Here is a 22,901-nt window from a genome sequence, read left to right on the forward strand (position 1 = left end):
TGTGTTACAGCTAAAGCATGACTGCAAAAGAATTTTGACTAAATTGATCACTTGGGCACAGGAGAATAATATGCTGAAAAAGACATAAAAAACTAAACATATGAGATTTGAGAGACATAAATTGAAAGGTGAATATTTAATACTTTACACATTTAAGGACATGGGTATATGGGTAGATGTAGCTTTGAGTCTTTCTAATCATATCAACTAATTGGTAAATGATAGTTATAGAGTGACAGCTTGTATAAAAAGATTTATAAAGTCTAGTAAATCGGAAATGATGAAGTCATCATTTGTTAGTTACATTAGACCCAAACTTGAGTATGGAATAACAATATGGAAACCTTATAAGAAAACAAGCATGAGTAAACTGGAAAAAGTACAGCAGAAATATACCAAATGCATCCATGGATGTGAAAATGTAAGTTATTATGAAAGACTAAAATATCTGAATTTGTACATTTTCTCTTAAAGATATCTAAGAGTAGATCTTATTCAGGTATGTAGGGCATTTAGAGACAACTGCCTCTGGGAATGTTTGGGGTTATCAAAAAGTACTAGTGAATCATCAGACAGCCTATGTAGAAAATTCTGTAGGAGTGAGAAGTGCACTAATTGGTTCTCTGAGAGAGCAGTTAATGCATGGAATAGACTACCAAATTACATTAAAGCAAGTCCTAGTTTAGATATTTTTAAAAACAGCCTGGACACATTACGAGAACAAGTTTTTTGGTATACTGGCAGGCTAGAATGGCATTAATGCCCATGCTTGAAATATTTGTATGTTTGTATGTATGTAAATAATAGCAAGATATGGTTTGATTATGCTGCAGGAGGTGGGGTGATCACATCCTCCTCCTACCAGGGGATGCCGGGGCTTGTTCCCTACATAAAATAGTAATTTTGGGCAAATGCTAGTTATGATTTATGATCCCATTTTGCAAATTCAGATGGAATGTTCAATATTGCTAAAGATATCCACATAGCTATACATTATTTCAAGTTTGCAATATGACTCCCCAACACTACTTCTACTCCCCTCTTTTAAACACATATACTCTAGTTCAGGCAACTCCACACTCAGCTAAATTTATTTTAAGGCATTTATGACCCATGAACTGTGTTGTACCTTGAATTTTTTTCCACAAACTATCTTGTTCCCTTGGATGTACAAATTCTATGACATCATCCTGCATGTGCTTTTATCATAATGCATTACATTATCATGTTTCTGGTTAATAGTACCTTCTGTTTTGCCTCCTGCATTTCAGTTTACCTCACAGTATGAGGAAATCCTATAATATTAGAACATTTTGACATGTATTATCACATAACAAAATGTGCAAAGCAAATTCAAGGGATGTGACAGGTTTCCAGACCACAGATATAGTCAAAGTATAGATTATAAAATGACTTGAAGTAATCATAAGAAAAAATGATACATGAAAAAGAGCAATTAAAATTTACAATGATTCTCCTGTCGGAATAACTGCATGTGTTTGACTGTTTGTTTGCTTATTATTTGTTGGGAAGATAATTGGACTAGTCCAAAGACAATTTTCATCTGCAGATCAGGACAGATGTAACAAAATTAGATGGCGTATTTGCAAATAAGACTGATTCATAAACAAGGGATTTTATACTCCTGACATAAAACATGCATACATTCACAATGCAAAATAAAGTTAAGTTTCTAAAACAATTTGGGAAGATGAGTATGACTGAGGTAAAATTAACACGTGAGAGGTTTGGGAACAAACCAGTTTGCCCAGGGACATCTTTGGCAAGGATATAGAGTGTTAAATTAGGTGGGGGAGGGTGTTTTGAAGGTAAGGGATTTAAGTTTAGAGAATAGAGATAGGTTTGTTAGTTGGAAAGGGAAGGCTTAATTTGTAAAGTGAATTTAGAGGAAGTGAGATAGATGTAGGGTGGGACTTAGGTGTTTTACAGCAGTGTAACTGTTAGGAGGGTTGCATTTTGGCATGAACTTGTTACCCACCCTTCCTCCCAATTTTTTTTGTATTTGTTTGGAATGTTATGTAGGTGTGTATTGGGTAGAGAAGAGGGGCAGTCTTATTCCTCTTCTGTTCCCCCTTTTAGTGTTGGGGTTGATGCAATGATTTGGGGGATAAAAGTGAGCGGTAGGACGCTGCCTGATTGATAAATAAGTGAGCGGAGGTATCGATGTTGCTTATTGACAATGCTTGACTGATACAACAAGTAAGCAGGGGCATGGAAGCTACTTATTGAGCAGGTTGAGTGGGGTACGCTGCCCTGACATACATTATGAGGATTTTATGATTTTACATATTTTGGTTACAAGGTTATTGCGTTTCAAATAATATTGAAATTATGTAATAGAGTTATGTTTGAAATTAATTAAGGTTGTTGAATGTCAGTCAGTGTCATGTGTATTCCTGAAGGAGACCAGGACAAGTAGACAGTGACAAGGCAATGAAGCAAAAAGCAGTACACGGGTGAAGGAGAAAAGCAGTTAGAACACTTTCCTGAAAAGATGAAAAGTAGGAAGAGTATCTGAGTGTAATGTGTTCCAAGCAGCTGGAGTAAGTTTAGCCTTTTCTCTGCAGTGAAGAAAATGAATTAATCTCTATAATAAACTGTTTCCAGGTAGGTGGGATCTTAAAGGATGATGGTGAGACATAAGGGTCACCTTGTAAGGAAGATAATGGATGAATTCTTAAGGGAGCAGTATATATGCGGTTAGGGTAAAGAAAATGCAGCACTTTTCAATAAATGGAGGTGTTAGAATTTAGGGGGTCCACTGTGAATAATTGCGGCACATTTTATAGACAAACAATTATTTAACACCTGAGGAGATTGCCAGTCAAAGCAGCAACAATCTTAAAATCATAAAACACAAAAATAATTTTTATATATATATATATATATATATAGAGAGAGAGAGAGAGAGAGATAGGTATATCTCTTTATATAACCACTCATTCTCAATTATCACTCGCCCACCCACCACTCACCCTACTTATTCTAATTTTATACTGTTGCCCTCCTCCTTTCACATATCCCTGCTACCCTCTCCCCTGCTCTCTTAGTTTTTTTTTTTACTTTTCCAATATTCCCACCTTTATAACTCTCTCAATTTTTACCTGGACTTCCCTCTTCTCTGTTATGACTTTATTTTCCCAGTTATATCTAACTTTATACATGATGGTAGCACATCATACAGCTACTGTACATATCAAAATAGTCCTGTACTATGTGTGCTTTATTCCTAGACAAAAACTGAATTATTTATCATTCAATTACTATACATATCAAAGCAGTGTTCCTACACCATGCTGTTTATTTCTTAACAGTGTTAAACTGCACTGTTAACCACTCGTACATTTCTGTGATATCATTACTGCTTACTGTTTGGAGCTTTTCTTCCCAAGCTTCCAGTGAAAACAGTGAAAATGGAAAACAACCCAGTCAAATGTTCCTGTTCAATAAATTTCAAACAAATAAACTATGTATAGATATATATATATATATATATGTATATATATATATATATATATATATATATATATATATATATATATATATATATATACACACACACACACACACACGCACACACACACACACACACACACACACACACACACACACACCTATGGACTTTTATAAGGTATATTGTTTTTTATTTAAATGACTCACATTTATACATTTCATACATTTTTACATTTTTATTTCCATTATTTATTCATACTTATATCTTTAAGCATTCTAACTTTTGCCCTATATTTTATATTTTTTAATAAATATGAGTTTTCTTAATAAATATGAATTTGACTTGAGGGACTTTAAGGGTTAACATTAATTAAATGAGTACGAATTAATCCATTGTGTGATTGGATATATAAATTAATTTTGGGATGTTGTTCCTTTATTCTGATGAAGTTTGGTTCGTAGCTTGGATGAAAAGTTAATCAAGAATTTGTGAGCTGAAATAAAACTTGTGTTTGTGGTGGTCCTATAAGTGTGGCTTCCTTTCTGGAGTTGGTGTCTGCTTTCAACAGTTGCAGCTTTGTGTTTAAAGTGAACTTTAAATGAGGCATTTCCCAGATGACTGGAGAATAAGCATTCTGCTGCCAGTCTACAAGAAAAAAAGGGGTCTTTCATAACTGTGGGCAGTACAGATGTGTTAAAGTCATGCCACGCTGCATGAAAGTACAGAGGACGTTTGATAAAGAAATATGCATAACAGTAAAAAGTAAGATGGAAGATTAGTTCAGATTCAGTCAGAATGCAGCACAACCAACCAGGCTTTCCAAGACCTTGAAGAAACCATATGACATGGTCCCAAGAAAGTTGACATGGGCCGTCCTGTGATGATTAGAAGTTCCTAAATCATTGGTAGAATAAGTGCTGGCTATGTACAAGCACCCTATTACACAAGTATAAACAGTGTTCACAGTCACAAAAGGATTCCCAATGGGAATGGGTGTGCATTTGGTATCAGTGCCGAGTCCACTGCTGTTTATACTGGTAATGGACTATATTATCAAACAGTTTGGAGAGGACAGATCTATAAAGCTGCTGTATGCAGACAATGTGGTATTGCAATCAGATTCTGAACAGTATCTTTACCAAATGATAAAGGAATGGAATGCAAAAGTGAAGGAGCACGGGATGATGCAGAGTGCAGACGATGTAGTTGTCCTGGCAGCTGGAAATTAAGATAGAAGGGAAAATAGTGAAACAGAGTACCAGCTTCAGTTACCTGGGAAAGGTATTTGAGGTGAAGGGAAGTCTGAATGAGGGGTCCAAAACTAGACTCTGAGGTTACACCCAACTGACACAGAGTGTCATTGGTTGTGAGTGACAGAAGAATGATAAAGAAGCACAAATGCATGGTAGACAAAACAGTGGTGTGCCCAGAACTACTGTATGGTACAGAAACCTAGTCAGTGACAGCAGATGATTGAGGAAGGTAGAGGTGATGGAGATGAAGTGCCTGAGGCAGGTGGTAGGATGATTTTGTTGGAAAGATGACTAAATAATGACATCAAAACAGAATCCAAAGTAGTTTCAATCGCATATAAAGTCAAAGAGGACACATTCCAGTGGCTCAGGCACATGTACAGGAAAGCAGAAGACAATCTGGTGAAGATTTGGGAAACATGGGAAAAAGGCAAGAGGAACTGAGGACGTCCGGCAAAGAGGTGGATGGATTGCACGAGAGAAAACCTGTGACAGCCAGGCATGACTGTCAAAGCAAGTAAGAGAGTGGCAATGATTCAAGAAAACTGACAACAGTTGACATGACACCCCAATCCTGTATAGAAAATGGGGAAAAGTGGATTGATTATATATAGAGTATGTTAATTTATATTACACTTTACATCCACCACTCCACCATATGAATAAATCCTGGAAACTGAATGTTGCATGATTGGGTATCAGGAACATAAAATATGTTGTTTCCAGCTGCCACAAGGGTGTGGCTTGTCTCAGAATGCTTATGTTCTAACCTCATTTCTTTTCCTGACACAGAGGAGTTATCAATCTAAAATTCATTGTGCATCCAGCTAAGTTTAAAATATCTGTCAAGATCGCTAATAGCAACCACAGTCAGTAAGAACAGCCACCATTAGCTGTATCGTAATCAGGCAATAACTAGACAATGCATTTGTGTTGTTCAGGTGTTCTTTGATCATGTCTCTGACCTATATTTGTTTGGAAAGACGTGCACTTACTTAGTTCATTGAATTAATACAGTTACCACCCTGAACTAATGTGCTCCCAGAAAATACTGTTTTTTTTTTTATTTAAGGTTGTTTCATTACAAACAGTCTCATAAATTCAAGGAACTTTGCTTAAAAGTATGCAAAGCACTGTTTTTGATAATTTTGTGAACAGATACTGTTGTTACTTCTATACATTTTATGTTTGATTTGTTTACCTCAGTTTGTCACTTAGAGCAGACAGATTTGTGAGGCCCAGCAAAGCTTCATAGTTCTGAAGACCATCTCTTTCAGTATCCAGCAAACTGATGAGGGGGCGAATCACTTCATAGATCTGAATTTAAAAATACATATATACATGCATTATATTTACTTCTTGTTTCTAAACTGAAAATGTGAGCTTGATGTCATTTGCTCTACTTTGCTAACAGAAACAAAATAAAAATGACTGGATAGTAAAAGAGAATGACATACATGCATACATAAAGTAAAAGCTAATACGTTGACGGATCAACAATTTATTATGTTTATGAAACCATTACATAAATCTGTTCTACTTACTCTTTCTCCAGGAAAAGCGATCTCAGGGTTTGATACAGCAGCGATTTTGGCCAAAGCATGAGCAGCCTTTATTTTACCAGTGCTCGAACCTTCCAATGCCAGTGGTATCAGGGCCTGAAACAGAAATGAGGATGTAAAGTAATACTGGAAACGAGTATGTAATGTAATGCATTCAACGATGAAAAAGAAAATCTTTAAATTACTAGGCTCCCATCAGGACACAAGTGCTCAACAGCAGTTGAATTCTGTTCACTGGTTCTATCCCCCTCTATCTGCTAGATCCCTGAAAGGCTTGAACACCAGAAGGACACCTCCCCTGCTGAAACCTAACTGGAAACTTTCCTGCACTGTCCCTCGAATCTGAAAAGATATGTTAAGGTTAATATTATCTTATCCTATCTGTATGTACTATATTGATTAGCAATACTGGGTCTACAGCACTACCAGTAATCTCTCAAAGCCCCACAATCAACCCTAAAACACTATACGGAGTTACTCCTATATCTAAGGATTACCTAGTGAACATATTTAAGTTTCTAGGTATATTACTAGCATAAATTAATTCAGACACACAGAATGAAGCTCCTTTTTACTGTAGGCTCTGTAGCCCAGCTGTCTGCCTTAGATTTTAGCACTCAGAAACTGAGCTTAATCATACTAACTAAGGAAAAACAGTTGAAAACCCTGCATAAAACATATAACTAGAAATTACATAGCATAAACCTGAAGCAGGGGGTTTAAACTCTTGAGCTCTGTACAAAAACAGCAGACAATTGGCAGAAGAAAGCTTAATGTGAGAAAAGGCTGCAAAAAGCGATTACTAAGAGTATACTACGTAAAAATTGTATACTGAAGGCAAAAACAAGGGTAAGAAAGTATTTAAAACAAACAAACAAAAAAGCCTCATTGTACTTAACTGTGTTGATAGTTTCCCACTGCTAGCTGGTTTCTTTGTATTAGCCCTGCTCTGCTCGGGCTTGTTCCGTGCCCCACTCTGCCCCCAAATTCCTCACACCCCTAGATGTGCTAAATTTATAGCCACAACTGCCACTCCCTTAATTATAGAAATAATCAGCAACAACACCCTCCCTATTTCTCTACTCTACGCTTCATCTACTACCCTCCAGGCCCCATTATTAAACAATTGTAAGTTGCAAAACCTCTTCAATGCCTCTAAAAGCCTCAACCCCACCTTTCAATTCGAAGCCCTCCTACTACCTTTTACCCATGCTGATAATTACGTATTTTATCACAGCTTATGAACATCTCTCCCTTCCAGGCTCCCACTACCCCATATCACAGACCAATACTCATGCTCTTTCACATAACTTTAATCAGCCACTACTACCCCTCCCTTCCAACTCCCGTATTACAATAACTCAACAGCTCATTCGAGTCAGTTTTGTTAACCCTAGAACTAAACACTACTACAAACTATTATTTAAACTTCAAAAACTAATAATCTATTCTCAAATTAACCTCACAATGGATGGGGACATCCACCCCAACCCATGACCAACCCCATCAGAAGCATCCAACACAATATGTAATATCCCCTCTAGCCTGCAAAACTTAAGCATCTCCTCTGCCTCTCTCCTCATCTGCCACCTAAACATCAGAAGCCTAAATAATAAAATCCACTACCTGCATGCCCCTGTACCAACCCTGACTAACCAGCTTACCACTCTCTTCACTACCTGGCTATCTGTAAAATAGTCAATGTTTCAGACTTAGTCTCATTCTCATATGTATTGTACTATGGAATGACATGCTACCTTTTTCAGCCTTGTACCACTAAAAATGTCTAAGTTCGAACAAGAAAACTACAATGTTAAGTTTAAGTATGTATGTATTCCAAGTATGCATATAATCCTATAATTCTGTACTGGTATCTATATGTGACTGTATAAAACTGCTACTGTTTAACTCTTATATAACTATCCACATGTGGAGCTTTTCTCCCGGGCCTCCGCTGAAAATGGACCTGTGTCCAGTCGGACTATCCCGGTTAACAAATGTAAAATAAATAAATAAAATGGAAATGAGTATGTAAAGTAATGTATTCAGTAACTATGACAAGGCCTGAAATGGAAACGAGGATGTAAGGTAAGGCACCCAGCAACTGTGAAAAAAAAAACATAGCTTTCCCAAAAGCTTTTGTTACCCTTCACAGTCACTTAAGTTCCTAGATCAGTACTTATTTATACAGTGCAAGAAAAAAGGAACCAAAGCACTCCTTTATTTTAATAGTAGCTTACTCGTTCATTAAGAAAAAAAAAAAGAAAAGGCAAGCACTGCTTCAGTGCCCCACTATCAAAAGCACTAAACAGACATTACCATTCCAAATGTGTAAGAGTAGTCTCCCTACAAATGTCTGAGGAACATTTGGCCATGTTGTAACTGCTGAATAGAAATGGTTCAAATCAAAGGCTTAGCATGTGTAGGATTACTGTTTTTTTTTCTTCTCCCCACCTGGTACTCTATAGCCCTCCAGCTGTTCTTCAGCTTGCATGCCTGCCCAACCTCTAAAATTTTTAATTGCTCTGCCCTGGAAACCCTGTAGTGATTCTTCCCTGGGTTAGAAAGCTGGCTTCAATAGTAACTCACTTTTAGTCTCAGGGAGTGAGCGGAATCTATTGGGGAGTTGTGGAGCTGGAGTCATCATCCTTATGACAGCCATAAGTGGGGAGCCATCATACTTATGACAACCATGGGGGGCAAAATCCTTATAACAGCCATAAGGAGGGCAGCCATCATCCTTATAACAGCTATAAGGGGAGGGGCCATCATTCTTATGACAGCCATGGGGGGGGGAATCATCCTTATGACAGCCATAAGGGGGGGCATCTTTCTTATGACAGCCATAAGAGAGTGTCATCATCCTTATGACAGCCATAATGGGAGCATTATCCTTATGACAGCCATAAAAGGGGCATCATCCTTATAACATCCATAAGGGGGCAGCCAACATTCTTATAACAGCCATAAGGGGAGGGGCCATTCTCCTTATGACAGCCATAGGTGGTCCACAATCCTTATGACAGCCACAAGGGGGAGCAGACATCATCCTTATAACAGCCAAAAAGGAGGGGGGTCATTATCCTTATGACAGCTAAGGGGTGGGGCTAGTGGCTAATGCAGTGAAATTTGAGATGTCATAGCTGCCCCATTTTTATAAGATTGATGAGTTTCTCCTTTCCCCATTGTTGTGCAACTGTGAAAGTAGCATATGCTTGTGGGTAAGGCCTACCGTTTTGGAAGCACTTATTTAAGTGTTTGCAGTTGGGGTTTAAGTGAAGAAGATTCTTGAACTCTTTTGATCAAGCTGAGTTGTTTCTGTCAATGGTGCATTGATCTTTCATAGGAGAAACATACATAAATGTGTGGATGCAGAGTACATGGGGAAAGTGTCTCCACCGAATCATTTCTGTGCAAAATGTTTATAGGAGGAAGTGTTCTTTTACAACGGAATGTTAAAAATGGTAAGAAAGATTATTTTAAACAATTCTGGTGTAAAATACTGACAATCACTGCCCTCTTCAGTAAACTTCACTGCTTATTGGAAAATTTAGCTTAACAGCTTGAAGAGTGGTAGTTAAATCTATAACTGCTTGAGTCATCTGATATATACTTGCTCCAGAGTGACAGGACAGAATGGCATGATTGTTCTAATCAAGGTTTAAGTCTCTCAGTGGAAGACCATCTGGGGGTAAAATTAAACCTTTTCATTTTTGAATCTAATAGTGCTTAGAATTACTGTATGTAGTTCGCAGATTAATACAACAATCAGCTCAGTAGACTATTTGCAACCTAGTCACCACAATTCCTATTACATGTTCCTCCTACTCAAAAGAGACTGAGGGACTAGACAAGGAACTAGACAATGATTAAATATCTGGATTCCTAAATGCCCATCGTGTGTAATTTTGAAGATAGTTATGGAGCTGCTTTGACATGGAGAGGAAGCTTATTCCACAGAAAGAAGATTATGTGGGAGAGATATCAATCCTACCAACTGGTTCTGTTTAAATTATTATACACATTTTAGGTCCCTAGTACAGATATTTGTGGTATCACCAATTTTCTGAATGTGTACTTGATTGAGCAGGACAAGGTTATTTGCTACCTTGTAGGCCATTCAGAGGTTGCCAAGCAAAAGTCTGTAATTGACAATGCATATAGACAGGGCTTTTAATCAACCTGTATGGCTCAAAGAACTCATGCCTGATATTCTTTTTATGAATAAATGTTGAGGGTTTTTCTAACTGGGTGGTATGTCTGGGTGGGTTCAAATCAAAGGGGGATTACCTTCAAGCATGGGCTTGATAAGGAAGAAGTATAGCAAGACAATGACTTATTTTGACCTGGCTGATATGCCAGACTAGGCTAGGCTAGGCTAAAAGGATGTCCTAAAGATAGCCAATGCATGATAGTCAAAGGAGAGTTCCTTTTCCACAAATGTGCTCAGTATCTACTTTGAAGGAGGAACCATTTGTGTTATAGGTACAGGATTAGTCTTGCTTCCAAACAGTACTATACTGCATTTATTCACATTTAGCTGTATTTCATGGTCCTGCTATCATAAATTTGGGAGGATCCTTTGAGGGATATGGGTATATTCTGGTGAGATGATGGCAGCTCCATGTTTGCAGTTCTCAGTAAAGATAGTCAGTGAGAGGTGCTTGACACCAGGTTTGACATCAGTAAAGTAGATACCAAGGAACCAGTGAGTAATGAGTCTGTTTGAGGAAAGTGCGCAACCAACCATGGCTCTGCCTGTGAGATGGTTTGCACTCCACTGAGTTATACAGAGTTTTATATTTAGCTGATTCAGATTTCCTATAATGTCAGAGTCTGGAATAGTATTGAAGGCCTTGGTCGGATCTAGATAGGCAGTCTGTGTAAACCTACCACTATACATAGCCTCTGTCACTTTCTTCATAGATTCATAGGTTATTCCTAGGCTAACTGCCCTAGAGGGAAATTTTAATCCTAGCCCTTTACCCCATGTACCCTGCATCTTGGGTCTGTAAGGTAAACACCTTAACCATTATGCCAACCTTCCACTAATTAAATCCACTAGAATAAGTAGGCAATATCAACCTTTCACAGAGGCAATCTGGTCTAGGTCAATGGTTTGTCAGCTACCAATGTCCTTATTTATGAGTTCCATGATTGTGTGTTCCACTATTTTAAAAATGATAACTGGTAAGGCTAACTGGTCTATAGTTGCCAGGATCACTGATACGCTGACTGTTGTGCTGGGGCTTGGCAGCAGCTGTTCTCCAGGCCTCAAATGCATACCTAGAACAGAAACTAAGATGGAACAGGTTTGTGAGAGAGTCCATGTTATAGCTGGCAATGATGTTATTGGTGAACTTGCTTACAGCTAATGGGGTATGTAGGAGATCTAGGTGATGATCTTGTTTTGATTTTCATGAACTGATGAGGTTATAAATAAATTCATACATGCACCCCACTCATCCCCACCCCCCGGAAGCACAGCTATTCACAAGGAGGATCTAAATGAGTGGCAGGCAGACTGGAGGGGTGTCACTGTAGTGGAACCAGAATTCTGTAACTACACAAACTGAATGTTTTTAAGGGCCATGAAAGATTCTATGGCAGGTAGATTTTTATTCAGGTTTCTAGCATTCAGCAGTGCCCTATTAATACTAACTTAGCCTGAATTTGTTAAATTGGCAGGTGTAGGAGGTAGTCTTTGCCTAAAACAGCACTATGGACGCAGAAAATGTCTTAGCCAATATAGAGAAGTCCCAGGGAGAGAGGTACAGATCTCTTCTAGTGAAGCAGGTAGGACTGCTGACCATCACTTTACAAGCTGAATCACATTAGACGTGTAGAATGATATCAATTTCTGAGCCAGTTGATTATGTAAATTATTTTATGCTCATACTATGGCATCGTTCATGATGATGACAGGATACTGTTCAGGACTAGCCCCTTATCCACCTCAGAAACATACGAGCTGTGACTCTCTTCATGTCTTCCAAACTAAAATCATAAAAAGTCATTCACCTTCATATGTGAAATGACTAGGTCATATGTTTATTTGGGGTGAATGCATCTAAGACCCTTGGTTATTTCACAAATGCTAGCACATGCTAGACAGCTGACAGTAACTCTACCTTTGCTCATCCTGGGGAGTTGTGTGCTTCTGTGTCTGAGTATTGTGTCATCAATGACAAGAACACTTTCATGTGTGTCAGTATGGTCTGGCTGCCTTAAGTGTTTGTTCATACTCAAATGGCCTTCATTTGTGGTGAGACACGTGTGTACATGATACATTAGGTATAATTGTGCTACTGAGGCTGAGGTACAATAGTATGTTGCTCTAAGAGACCTGGGATAATTTGGAATGGATTTTTTTAGTTCCTCATCATAAGTAGGCTTGGTATTGTAATACAGTGGGTAGGTAGGGTGGTTGTGTAGATGTGTAGTGAGGACTGGAATGCTGAATGACATGAGGGACATAAGAGGTTTGGCTCTAGTTAAAGAAGATATCTACACTCCTCACAAATGGATTCTATGTTATAAGGGATTGCTAGTACACTTGAAGCAGTTCCTATATTCCATCAGTGTGCCTAATGCCAGAAGGATGACAACAGAAGGGGTACAGGTATACTGTAGTCCCATGCTTTTGATAATCTGATGAGGAAATCCATACAATTAGGCACTCTGTGATGTGCTAGCTAAGCTTCTAACAGAACAATAGACTGAAGTGACACTTTGAATATGATGTGGAAATGTAGCACAGCAATAAAAATGGACAGCTGGTTATAATGTTCTTAATAAAACATGCCAGCACAGTTAAAATCAAAATGAGGAAATGGTTATAATGCTGCCAGTATAATATGGTAAGAAATGGCACATGTAGGCATGGATAATCACAGAGATGATGCAGGTTACATGCACTGTCACAACACGAGATTTGAGATAGAAAGTGATTTTTTTTGTCTGCACCATAGTCTTTAAGTAAAGTAGCTACCTGTCCAGACTAGTCTTTTGTGTTTTCTTTTTTTTTTCCCAAAAACATTTTTATTAAATTTTGTTAATAAACATGGACATAAAGTATTAAAAATAAGCAATATAAAACATAACTATTTACACTATATACGTTTGTTTTATCCAAGAAAGGTAATCAATATCTAACAATCTCTCCAATTTTTGGCAAGCTAGTCTTTTGTGTGTTACATTTGATGATCTCTGATAAATAGTTTGCATTTCTTTTTTACATACAGATTTTGCTATGTAATAAACTCAGTAAACATAAGATCTTGCTTATTTTTCCAGTTCAATGTAATTATTTTTTGAGCAATAACTAGAATTAATCAAAGAACAGGTAGCTGATGTTTAGGAATTACACTTGAGGTAGGGACATTGAATAATATCAAAGAGCTAGTAATTTGACAGTTGTCAGACCACAGGGCTTTTGCAAAATGTCTAAAATCACTCCAGTATTGTGTGAGAGTTCTACATTCGATGAACATATGAACCCAGTTGGCTTCAAGAATATCACCACACCTCCAGCATTTGCTTTCATTACTCTTGATTATAAGGTCAATTCTGTGTGGAGTATAAAAGCTTCTATGAATAAATCTCCAGGTATATAATCTCCAATATAAAGATGATGAAGTGTTTTTTATTGAATTTAATAGCTGTTTCTTATTATCATTAGATAAAGGTTCACCATTAAACTTTATGGAGTAATTCCAAAAAGCCTGGTCAAAAGTAATCAAGTCTTCTCGTAAGATTTTATATACAGGTGATATGATTAATTTATGTTCAATGTTCATCGAACTACACCATATGAATAGTTGTATCAATCTTGGTATAATCTCAGTTTACAGATTTATTGACACTCTCACTTTATTTTCAAGAAACTGTCTTAAAGATTGAATACAGAGCCAATTACCTTGACAGACATTATATCTGGCTAAGAGAAAGTTCATTGATTGAATGTTCTTATTGTCTATAAACTGGTGTCAAAACTTTAGATTATTCTCTTTAAGATTCCGCGTCTTATTGATATTGAAGGTAACTAGGCAATCTGATGTATAAGCTACGGGAAATGTAATGAAAAAGGTGTTCTTTAGACTATAATTGTTGTTGATTATATTTTTGAAAATATAAAATATTTGGTTTATACCATGTGAGAAGTGGCTACATTTATTATTATATAAGCAATATTCATGGAGTATCCAGAATATTTTGTTAATTCCAAAGGTTTCCTTAAACTGGGTTTCTGAGTTCTCAGAGGAAGTTATATGGATGAAATCCAGTGTAGTAGTATGTTAATAATAACAGATTTGTAATATAATTCTATGTTGGGAAAGCCAATCCCATTACTGTCCCAGGCTCTAACATGCCATTTATAGGCTGTTCTTGGTTTATTTGAGAACCATAGAAAAGTTAGTAATAGGGAATCAATTTGTTTAAAGAATTTCTTAGGAGGAGGTAAAATCAATGATTTTATATAAAATAAAATCTTGGGCAAAATAATCATTTTTATTAATTAAGTCTGTCTTCCATGGTGAAAAACATTTTGTTCCACTTTTCAGTCAAGTCACTGATTATAGCTACCAGTTTAGTGAAGTTAAATTTAATAGTCTCATTCCATTTATTCTTAATACTTATTCCTAGATAATCTATATTACAGTTTTCCCAGTTGAATGTATTGTATTTTTGCAAATTGCTAAGTATTGTCTTATTGATTAAAAGTGTTTTGGTTAAAATTGAGCCTTGAGATTTTTCCAAAAAGAGTTATGGCATTCATGATATGTTGTAAAGAGCCTTCTATGTCACTGGATGTTATTAGAATATCGTCAGCAAAAAAGCTGATCTTTTGGACAGTATCCCTCATTAACTTGAAATCCTTTGATATTTGGGTTATTTCTAATAAATGAAGTAAAAGGTTCCACTGATGTTGAGTCTTTCGGCTTTTCCCAGTTAGGGGTCGCCACAGCAGAACTCCGGTCTGCTAATGATTGGCAGTAGATTTTTACGTGCCAAGTTGCCAGCCCTGATGCACAACCTTCAATGAAGGTACGCCCATTCACGCATATCTCCACACAGAAGATACTCTAGCTGAGAATCGAACAGGACAATGTCTTACTGTGAGGCGACAACGCTACCGCAGCACCACCACTGCAGTAAAGCAAAAATAATGAGGATAGAGTGCAACTTGTCTAGTTCCCTTATGAATTTTTACTGGGGATGATAGACATGAACCAATCTTAACAAATGCTTTAGAATCACTATAAATATTTAATATCAATTTAGTGAAATCTAAAGTAAAGTTAAATTCTTTAAAGATTTTTTTGTATGACCAACTAAGGGAATTGAACACCTTATCAATATCCAGACTAATAATAGTTAATTGTTTCTTGGTTTTGTTTGCAATGTCTATTAGAGATAGTAGCTTAATAATATTGTCATGTACTTTTCTATGTAAGATAAAGCCAGTTTGATCAAAGTGTATTAGATTAGGTAATATATTTTTTAGTTTTTTGGCCAGGATAGATGTGAACATTTTATAATCAATATTTAACAATGATATGAGTCTATAGGATGCACATAGTTGGGGGTCCCTACCTTGTTTCAGAATGGGAAAATTATTGATTACTTCTATGAGGGAGGGAAAATTAAGTCTTGTTTAACCATGGAGAATGTGTTTAATAATAACTTTATTGTGTGCTCTGAAAGAATTTTATATATTTCTGGGATTATCCCATCTAACCCTGGGGCTTTATTATCCTTCAGATTTTTAACTTGTTCTTTCACTTCTGCTAAGGTTATTTGTTTATTTAGGGTACTATTTAGTTTTTTTTGAAAGCTTAGTCTTGATATTTTCTTGTAGAAATGTATCTATTACATCGTCTGAATCTAGTGGTGATTGTATGTCATTGACTAACCAATGATTTCTAAAGGCTTCTAATATACCTCCAAAATCAGTTGTTCTTTTTAATGTGTTATTATTCTTGTATTTAATTTCATTAATGGGATTTTTGTTTACTAATTTGTTTGGATCTGATAGCTAGTTTATGTAAATGTCTGGGATTTACTGAATAGGACTGTAGTTTAATCTTTTCTAAGCTTATAGCAACCTTATGATTCAATATTTCTAAATATGTGTGGTTTAGCTTAGAAATTTCAGTAAGTACTGTTTTATCATTTGATTTTAAATTCAGTTTCAGCTTATCTATTTTGGCTTGTAAATCAGAAAGTTCCTTGTCCCATTCCTTTCTCCTTTGAAAATACCAAGCTTTAACTCCACTAAAGATGTGAACTTTTAATGCATCCCAGAGTATATCTGTTACTTCACCATTATTGTTTTCCATAAATGCATTTATTTCTTTTAATAGCCACTCCTTAAAGCCTTTTAACTTAGTAACATAGGCTGGGATTCTTTGAAAAATTATCATATCATCTTTTTCACATTCAAGCTGAACAAAAAGGCATTGTGGTCAGAGAGTGAACATGACTGTATTGCAACATCATTTATTTTAGAGTAAAGAGTGTTAGACACAAAAATCTTATCAATATTAGTTTGTGTGCCAAATCAGAAAGAATAATGAGTGTACTGAAGTGAATTTTGAACTCTTAAATTATGTATGTCTCTAAAATTCATTCAGGCTATAAAACTGTTTACCTTTTTAGCTTGTGTCATTAGTTTAACCTTGCTATTTTTAGAGGTGCCTTCATCTGATAACAAGCAATTGAAATATCCTGCCAGAATAATTTCTCCCTTTGCATGTAAAGTAATGAGATCCAAGTAGTTCACATATTTAGTTCCTAGACCAGGAATCCAGTATGAGTTGACCAGTGTGAAACATTTCTTATTAACTTCTAGCACTATTAAGCTTAATATTCTGTCTTTATCTGAAAAGGTGTTTAAAATTTTAGGTACTGTATAAGTATTATTCCATAGTATAAGAATACCTCTCCTTTTGGCTCTAAAGCAGGAATCCATGAGAATTGTAAAACTATTAAATGATAATTTTTGCAAATCCTTCTCCAGCAAGTGGGTTTCCTGCAAGAAGATTATCTGAGTTCTGTGCATTTTAATGAATTTAATTAAACCAGCTCTTTTGACATTGTTATTTAAGCCATTAATATTTAATGATAAGCATTTGTAAATCATCATTTGTTAAAGTTATATTTAGAGCCTCAATAATACCTTCCAAGTATAATGACTTGAAGTAATTCATGAAGCAATTATATAAGTCAGCACTAAAAAATTAAAAGCACTACACCCTCACAAACTCCCCTTGAGTACCTTGTTCCCCATTGGCCCTTTTTTTCAATTATAAAGGAATTCCCAATACTATTCTAGCATGTCCAAAGGTCAGTTGTCAATCTCCTCTCTGATCCAGCTGGTGAATCTGGGAATCTTGAGGCAATGTTACAACTGTCTCATGTACACAGACAACCCTCTCCTCCTCCCAACAAATTCCAACACATGTGAGAGAAGCAACCATATAGCCAAACTGGAGGCTAAGCTCTCTCAAGTCAGTACTGGCGTAACCAGTCAGGAGGAGAAGGAAACCACACTCACTACAATTCCAGTCTCACATAGACCTACCACGACAGCAAACCAAACACATAAATACTCGGAGGCTCTAAATAAAAATCTGCCTAAGCAGCAGAGACCTCCAAAGCAGACACCTAAGCAACCGCTACCCCAAAGCAAAACATGTGCAACACATAGCTCACAAAGCCATTGTGCTGAACAGTCACAGCCCTTAAGGCTAAACAACACACCTGATACACTTGTAATAGGTGACTCTATCGTCAGGCACATTGACGTCCCGCTCACCAGGCTGAACAAGGAGAAGGTCACGGTGAGCTGCCTGTTGGGTGCTAGGATCTGCCACATAACATAAGCACTCAGGTCACTCCAAGGCAAGTACAAATATGACTCAGTCATTGTCTATGCTGGTGTGAATGACCAGAGACTTACCTCCCTGGACTACATGAAAAGAGACATAGAGGAGCTCTCTGAGCATGTAGCCCAGGCCAGTATGACCCTGACCTTGAGTAGCATCTTACCCTCACCAAGAATGATGCCACAATATGAAGACAAGATGATCAATTAAAACAATTGGCTTAAGTATTGGTGTCATTCAAAGGGGATCCAATGCCTGTCAGCCTGGGATGACATGCTCGACAAGCCACGATGCTTCGCTAGGAACGGCTTGCACCTGTCACCCCTGGGCTTTCTGATATTGGCAAAGGCTCTTGCTACCCCCATAGTGCCTTTTTTAGGCAAGGCTCAAAAGACAAACCCACCTCCATAGGTATCAAAAGGGATAAGAAACTAAGAGTAATGCTACTCAACGCCAGAAGTCTAAACCTCAAGATGCACGCACTTGAAACTCTCCTTAGCATGGTGAACATCGATATCTGTGCAGTAACAGAAACCTGGTTCAAGGCTCCCAAGAGCACCCCAGCACTACCAGGTTATACCTCATACCATGCTTTTCGGCCCCAAAACTTGGACCAAAGCACAAAAGGAGGGGGAGTATCAATATCCGTCAAAGATACCCACACCTCCAGGTTGGGGGCACGAAGCATCAGAGACTATCCATGTGCAACTAACAGTGGGTAAAACTGCCTTCCAGTTTATAGCCTGCTACAGACCACCCTCCCAAACCCAGGAACCCCACTTGGCCTTCCTGAGAACACTGGAAAATATGAAGGTCTCTCCAAACACCATTATATTGGGCGACTTCAACTACCCAAACATAGACTGGGAGCATTACTCTAGCTCCAACACCCTAGCCCAAAGGTTCCTAGAATTTATAAATTCAAATGCTATGGAACAACTTGTTACCACTCCCACAAGAGGGGAAAACATACTGGACCTGATCATCACCAACATGGGGGCTCAATGCTCCAGACCAGAAGTGTATCCCTCACTGGTAAGATCAGACCATAAACTAATCTCACTGGATATTCACATCCTGACCCCACCCCCTGCCCAGAAAACCACAGTGAAAAACTTCTCTAAAGCAAATTTCGCACTCCTCAAAACCAAGTTGGAATCCTTCAAAGCCCCCGGGCCTGTGGAAAATATGGCCCAGACTGCAGAATCCTTTATAAACGCATTCTATGAACACCTTCAGGAATGCATGGATCATGCAATCCCAAATAAAACCAAAACCCAATCCTCCAAAGGCAGACGTCCTGTCTGGTGGACCCCAGCCATAAACAAACTATGCAATAGAAGGAGGAAGCTACTACATAATAGAGCAAAATCCCAAAAAGGGAAGGCATCTCTGATTAGTATTAGCAAAAAACTATGGGCACTCATAAAATCGTCTAAGGCCAGCCTAGAGAGAAAAATTGCAAAGGACACTAAGGATAATCACAAGGCCTTCTTTAGTTATGTTAGGAACCTGGGTGGGAATTCCCAGATATGCTCAGAATTAGTCCAAAATGACAAAAAATTACACTGAACCCACAGACATTGCCAACATCCTAGCTGACAGGTTCAGCGCAAACTTCCCCCCTCCCCACCAAAAGGGTAAATATCTATCCCAGCAGAGTGATGCCCCCTGACATCTCAGATGCTCAGGTAAGAGCCGCCCTCTCCAAAGCAAAAAACACAGCATCAATGGGACCAGACGGTGTCCCGGGCTGCGTCCTACATGAACTCCAAGAAGAGCTAAACCCAAACATAAAGCTACTGTTCAACCTCAGCCTTACTACAGGATATGTACCCAAAGAGTGGCATACAGCAACAGTGGTCCCTCTCCACAAAGGTGGTGCCTCAACGAATCCTGGAAACTATCGCCCCATAAGCCTGACTAGCTTGGTCTGCAAAGCTATGGAAAGGATCATCATGGACCTCATAAATAAAGATATTGGGGACCTACAGACACTGGATCCTACCCAGTTCAGCTTTGTTAAGGGCAGATCCTGCCTCTTAAACCTAGTTGATTTCTTTGAAACAGTCACCAAGGCCATTGACGAGGGGAAGGTGGTCCACACAGCCTACCTGGACCTCGCAAAAGCCTTCGATACAATACCCCACTCGAGCATTATAGATAAGCTCATCAGCTTAAATATAAACCCCTATGTCACTAGATGGGTTGCAAACTGGCTCAAGGACAGAACCCACATGGTTAGAATTGCTGGAGCCATATCAGACTCCAAACCAGCTACAAGTGGCGTCCCACAAGGCTCAGTCCTGGGACCTCTCTTGTTCGATATATATTTCTCGGAGGTACAGGCCAACACAGAAGGACTGTGCCTGACCAAGTTCGCGGATGACTGCAAACTGGGTGCCATAATCGACTCTCCAGCCGACACAAGCAACCTCCAAAAGGGCCTCATAGAAACAGACAACTGGTGCCAGAGCCATGGCCTCAAGCTAAATGCCAAAAAGTGTATAGTCATCCCCTTTGGCAAAAAGAAAGTGCCCACAAATTACCACATAGGTGGTAATCCATTAAGTACGGAAGAAGTAATTAGGGACCTGGGGACCCAAATTGATAGCAATCTTTCATTTGACAGCCACGTGGCCAAAGTTGTTAGAAAAACATTTTATATAGCCCACCTAATCATGAAGGGATTCACATCTAGATCAGGGGAGGTCATCGTGCCTCTTTACTCATCCCTCATCAGGCCCATAATTGAGTGCAATGCCCTTTTTGGGATGTACCTTACCAGACACCTGCAGCAACTGGAAAGACCCCAAAAGTACCTCACCAGGAGGATCAAAGGGCTCAAACAGATGCCATATGCTGCCCGGTTAAAGAAACTCCAGCTCTACTCAGTGGCATACCACCTGCTCAGAGGCGATCTGTGCCTGACGTATAAAGCCATGTCCAACCTGGAATTAATGGACATGCTGCACCTCAGAAAATCCAAATCCCATCGAGCTACACGCTTGAGAGACTTGAACCTCAGCACTGAAATAAATAGGACATGCTGGAGGGACAGATTCATAACCCAGAGGCTCCCTTCACTCTGGAATAAAATTCCAGTCCAGGTTAGGCAGAGTCCCTCATTGACTCTCTTCAAGAGGAATCTTGATGAGTGGATGGAAGATCATAGGTTTACCCCGGGTATCACTTCTGTGTCACTGTTAGACAGAGGCACAGTATACTAACCTCGAAAAAGGGCATAGCAAAAGTAATTTAAAATGGGTGGCGAAAGCCAAACACACTCTGGCTAGGCTTATAAATGCCCTAGGGCAGACAGCCTAGTATGAACCTATGAACCTAAGTTATGTATCATGGATGAGTCAAACATCTTTAGAAACAAATTCTGAAACCAATAACTAAGAAAACATACATACATGAAACCTAAAGTTCCAGGTTTAGTTAATAAATTAACTAAACCACCCTTTAACACCATCTCACACACCAAACACATACATAAATAGCTTCTGCTTTAAATGTAGTATATACAAACAGTAAAGCATTTCTAAGGTAACTCAAACAAATATGAACATAAAAAGTCTATCAGGCAATCACAGTGGATTCATATGTAATATTGTGTAAACCACTACTATGTATTGGAAAATAAGGAGTCAGTTTCACCAATTAACTTAGTTGCTTTATCGGCATAAGCTTCTAATACCTATATATTTTATACATGTATTACAGTCTCTTATGTTTATAACTATGGCAATACAGAAAGAAAAAAAAGGAGAGGGGGACCATATGTTGGCCTATTAATACTAATTGAACAGAATAGAGTGACCTAGAACATTTTAACAATCCATTCCTACAGTGTATGTGGTCATACAAAGATTTGAATCATAGCATCATAACTATCATTGCAATTGAGTCTGATTATATTGCTTTAAATCTGCATCAATGAGAAATACTAATATAGATTAAAGTTGCTTAAGCATGATTTAAAGGGATTTCAATACATGTATTACAGTCTCTTATGTTTATAACTATGGCAATACAGAAAGAAAAAAAAGGAGAGGGGGACCATATGTTGGCCTATTAATACTAATTGAACAGAATAGAGTGACCTAGAACATTTTAACAATCCATTCCTACAGTGTATGTGGTCATACAAAGATTTGAATCATAGCATCATAACTATCATTGCAATTGAGTCTGATTATATTGCTTTAAATCTGCATCAATGAGAAATCCTAATATAGATTAAAGTTGCTTAAGCATGAAAGCAACAGAAGGAAAAGGAGACTCAATCCTATATATATATATATATATATATATATATATCTTTGCATTCAGAATATTAAAGAAATTGGTTGTTTAAGTAGTCAAATATTAATATATTATCATTTAGGGCATGCTATCAAAGCAAAGAATGGTATCCTGTCAGACTTCAGTGTTTCAAAGCAACAGACATACAGTAGCTTTAAAATGCAATTGTCCTCATTAGACTAGTAAAATAATCACTCCATTAAAGTCCTAGCTTGTTACAAATACATATTTAAAGTGATTCCATCCCTGTGGATGCATAAAAGATGAAAAAAAAAACAACCAAAAAAACCAGTTACTTTTTCTTCTAATTTCATTTTCAGCTTTACTTCCTGGTTTCTGAGTCATACATGAGTTCAAAGGTCGTGTGATGTAATTGCTCACTGTATTCCTGCCTCCAGCTTCTCTAGCT

At 37.8% G+C, this 22,901-nt stretch overlaps 1 protein-coding gene across 2 annotated transcripts in view; it reads right to left on the reverse strand.

The window, feature by feature from the left end:
• The window catches only part of UNC45B (unc-45 myosin chaperone B), a 373,967-nt gene that overhangs the window by 16,252 nt on the left and 334,814 nt on the right, over positions 1–22,901 (reverse strand). For both annotated transcript variants that reach the window (XM_044064331.1, XM_044064332.1), the window contains exons 16-17: positions 6,273–6,386; positions 5,930–6,045 (exon numbers count right to left, since the gene is read on the reverse strand). In XM_044064331.1, coding sequence (XP_043920266.1) covers positions 5,930–6,045; positions 6,273–6,386 — 230 coding nt within the window. The remainder of the gene's footprint in view (positions 1–5,929; positions 6,046–6,272; positions 6,387–22,901) is intronic.

The sequence above is a fragment of the Protopterus annectens genome, chromosome 2.part2, assembly GCF_019279795.1.
Source record: "Protopterus annectens isolate FY-2018-M chromosome 2.part2, PAN1.0, whole genome shotgun sequence".
NCBI lineage: Eukaryota > Metazoa > Chordata > Ceratodontiformes > Protopteridae > Protopterus > Protopterus annectens.